A 1,923-nucleotide genomic window follows, 5' to 3' on the forward strand; every position below is an offset into this window, starting at 1 on the left:
AATTGGGGGTTTTGCTTCTTTTGTTTTTATTTGTAATCAGATTATTGCTTCAGGTATTTTATCTTTTTTTAGTTTTTTTGTTTTTTATTGTGGTGGTGGTGGTGGTGGTGGTGCTGCTGCTGCTGCTGCTGCTGCTGTTAGTGCTGCTGCTGTTGCTGCTGTTGCTGTTGCTGTTGGTGCTGCTTTTGCTGTTGTTGCTGCTGTTGCTGTTGGTACTGCTGCTGTTGCTGCTGTTGCTGTTGCTGTTGGTGCTGCTGTTGCTGTTGTTGCTGTTGCTGTTGCTGTTGCTGCTGCTGCTGTTGTTGCTGTTGCTGCGGCTGCTGTTGCTGCTGTTGCTGCTGCTGCTGTAGAGGGTGCCGTTGTCCGGGGTGTAGGGGCTGCAGCAAATGCTGCTGCTGCTGCTGCTGCTGATGCTATATTTATTACGTTAATATATATAATATATATATAATAAATATAAACATAAATATAAATATAAGTATAAATATAAATACAAATATAAATATAAATACAAATATAAACATAAACATAAATATAAAAACAAACATAAAAATAAATATAAAAACAACGATAAAACCAAAAAAAATAAAAATAAATATGTGTGTATGCGTGTGCATGCGTTTCAGGTTTACTATCGATGCCATCTTTTGTGCGTGTATCTGGGCCTTACTATGCTTGTGTTTTTGTTTATTTATTTTGTTTATTTTCTTCTGTTTGTTGTTTATTGTTTTTAAAAAGTATGACTCTTATAGAAGGAAATTATAATTTTAATGAGAGATATGAATACTCTGCTATACTACGATACTTCTTGACCCTGCAGCAGCAGCAGCAGCAGCAGCAGCAGCAGCAGATGCAGATGCAGCAGATGCAGCAGCAGCAGATGCTGCAGCTAGGGGATGAGGAACACCAGCAGCAGCAGCAGCAGCAGCAGCAGCAGCATGAGGTGCAGGAGGAGACAGGAGGAGACACCATCAGAAGAGCTCGCAGCTGTCTCCTCTCTGCTCTGCATCTCTTTGATGGGAGCGGATCCCGGGCTGTGGGGCAGCAGCAGCAGCAGCAGCAGCAGCAGCAGCAACAGCAGCAGCAGCAGGAGGAGCAGCAGGAGCAGCATGCTGCTGCTGTTGGTGCTGCTGCTGAGCCTTTTTCCGGCTCTGAAGCCGCAGGCGAAGCAGACACCAGACAGCAGCAGCAGCAACAGCAGCAGCAGCAGCAGCAGCAGCAGCAGCAACGGGGATTGCTGCAGCAGCAGCTGCTGCGTCTAGGGCATATGATATATTTAGTGTTGTGTTTTCCTTTGCGTTATATATATAGATTTGGGGTGTATAGACTGCATATTATATTAAGAGATATAAAGAAAAGTATGAGTGTATATTTTCCTTTTTCTTTGTCTTTGTCTTTGTCTTTGTCTGCGTCTAGGTGTGTTGCATTTATATTATATATAAACTCTTTTCTTTCTGCTTCTTCTGCTGCTCTTCTGATTGCTTATTGTATTGATGCTCTGCTGCTGCGGGTGCTGGGCTTCACTGTCTTTGTGCGGCTGCTGCCGCACGGTGGGGTGTCTGTGCTGCAGTGTCTGCTGCAGCTCAGCAGCAACATAGGAGATATATTTTCGTGTCTTGTCTGGCCCCTTAGAGAAGGAGTTTTGCTTTTGTGGGGTCTTCGTCGTTCTCTTATTCAGGAACCTGCTGCTGCTGCTTCTGCTGCTGCTGCTGCTGCTGCTGCTGCTGCTGAGTGGGATGTAAGCCCAAACTTTAAGCCCTTTGTCTTTATAACATCGCCGCAGCAGCTCGAAGAAATTTTCTCGGGTGTATGTACATCTACATGCACGGATGCAGCAGCAGCAGCAGCAGCAACAGCAGCAACAGCAACAGCAGCAGCAGCAGCAGCAGCAGATTGTGTACCTTGTCTTAATTATGTTGGAGT

The 1,923-nt window shown here is 44.9% G+C and overlaps 2 protein-coding genes across 2 annotated transcripts in view; one reads left to right on the forward strand and one right to left on the reverse strand.

Annotated features, from left to right (window-relative positions):
• Positions 1-137: 137 nt before the first annotated feature.
• EMH_0025770 (uncharacterized protein) lies at positions 138-644 on the reverse strand (the record flags this gene model as incomplete). Its single annotated transcript, XM_013502498.1, has 2 exons — positions 138-413; positions 633-644. 2 exons carry the CDS (start codon positions 642-644, stop codon positions 138-140), a joined length of 288 nt encoding a protein of 95 aa, XP_013357952.1.
• A 95-nt stretch (positions 645-739) lies between these two features.
• Positions 740-1,923, forward strand: part of EMH_0025780 (uncharacterized protein) — a gene marked incomplete at both ends in the record, with an annotated part of 1,998 nt that continues 814 nt past the window's right edge. Inside the window, 2 exons of the mRNA XM_013502499.1 lie at positions 740-1,279; positions 1,679-1,921. Of these exons, the coding sequence (XP_013357953.1) occupies positions 740-1,279; positions 1,679-1,921 (783 nt within the window). The remainder of the gene's footprint in view (positions 1,280-1,678; positions 1,922-1,923) is intronic.

This window comes from Eimeria mitis, genomic scaffold, assembly GCF_000499745.2.
Source record: "Eimeria mitis Houghton genomic scaffold, Emh_scaff942, whole genome shotgun sequence".
In the NCBI taxonomy this organism is placed as follows: Eukaryota; Apicomplexa; class Conoidasida; order Eucoccidiorida; family Eimeriidae; genus Eimeria; species Eimeria mitis.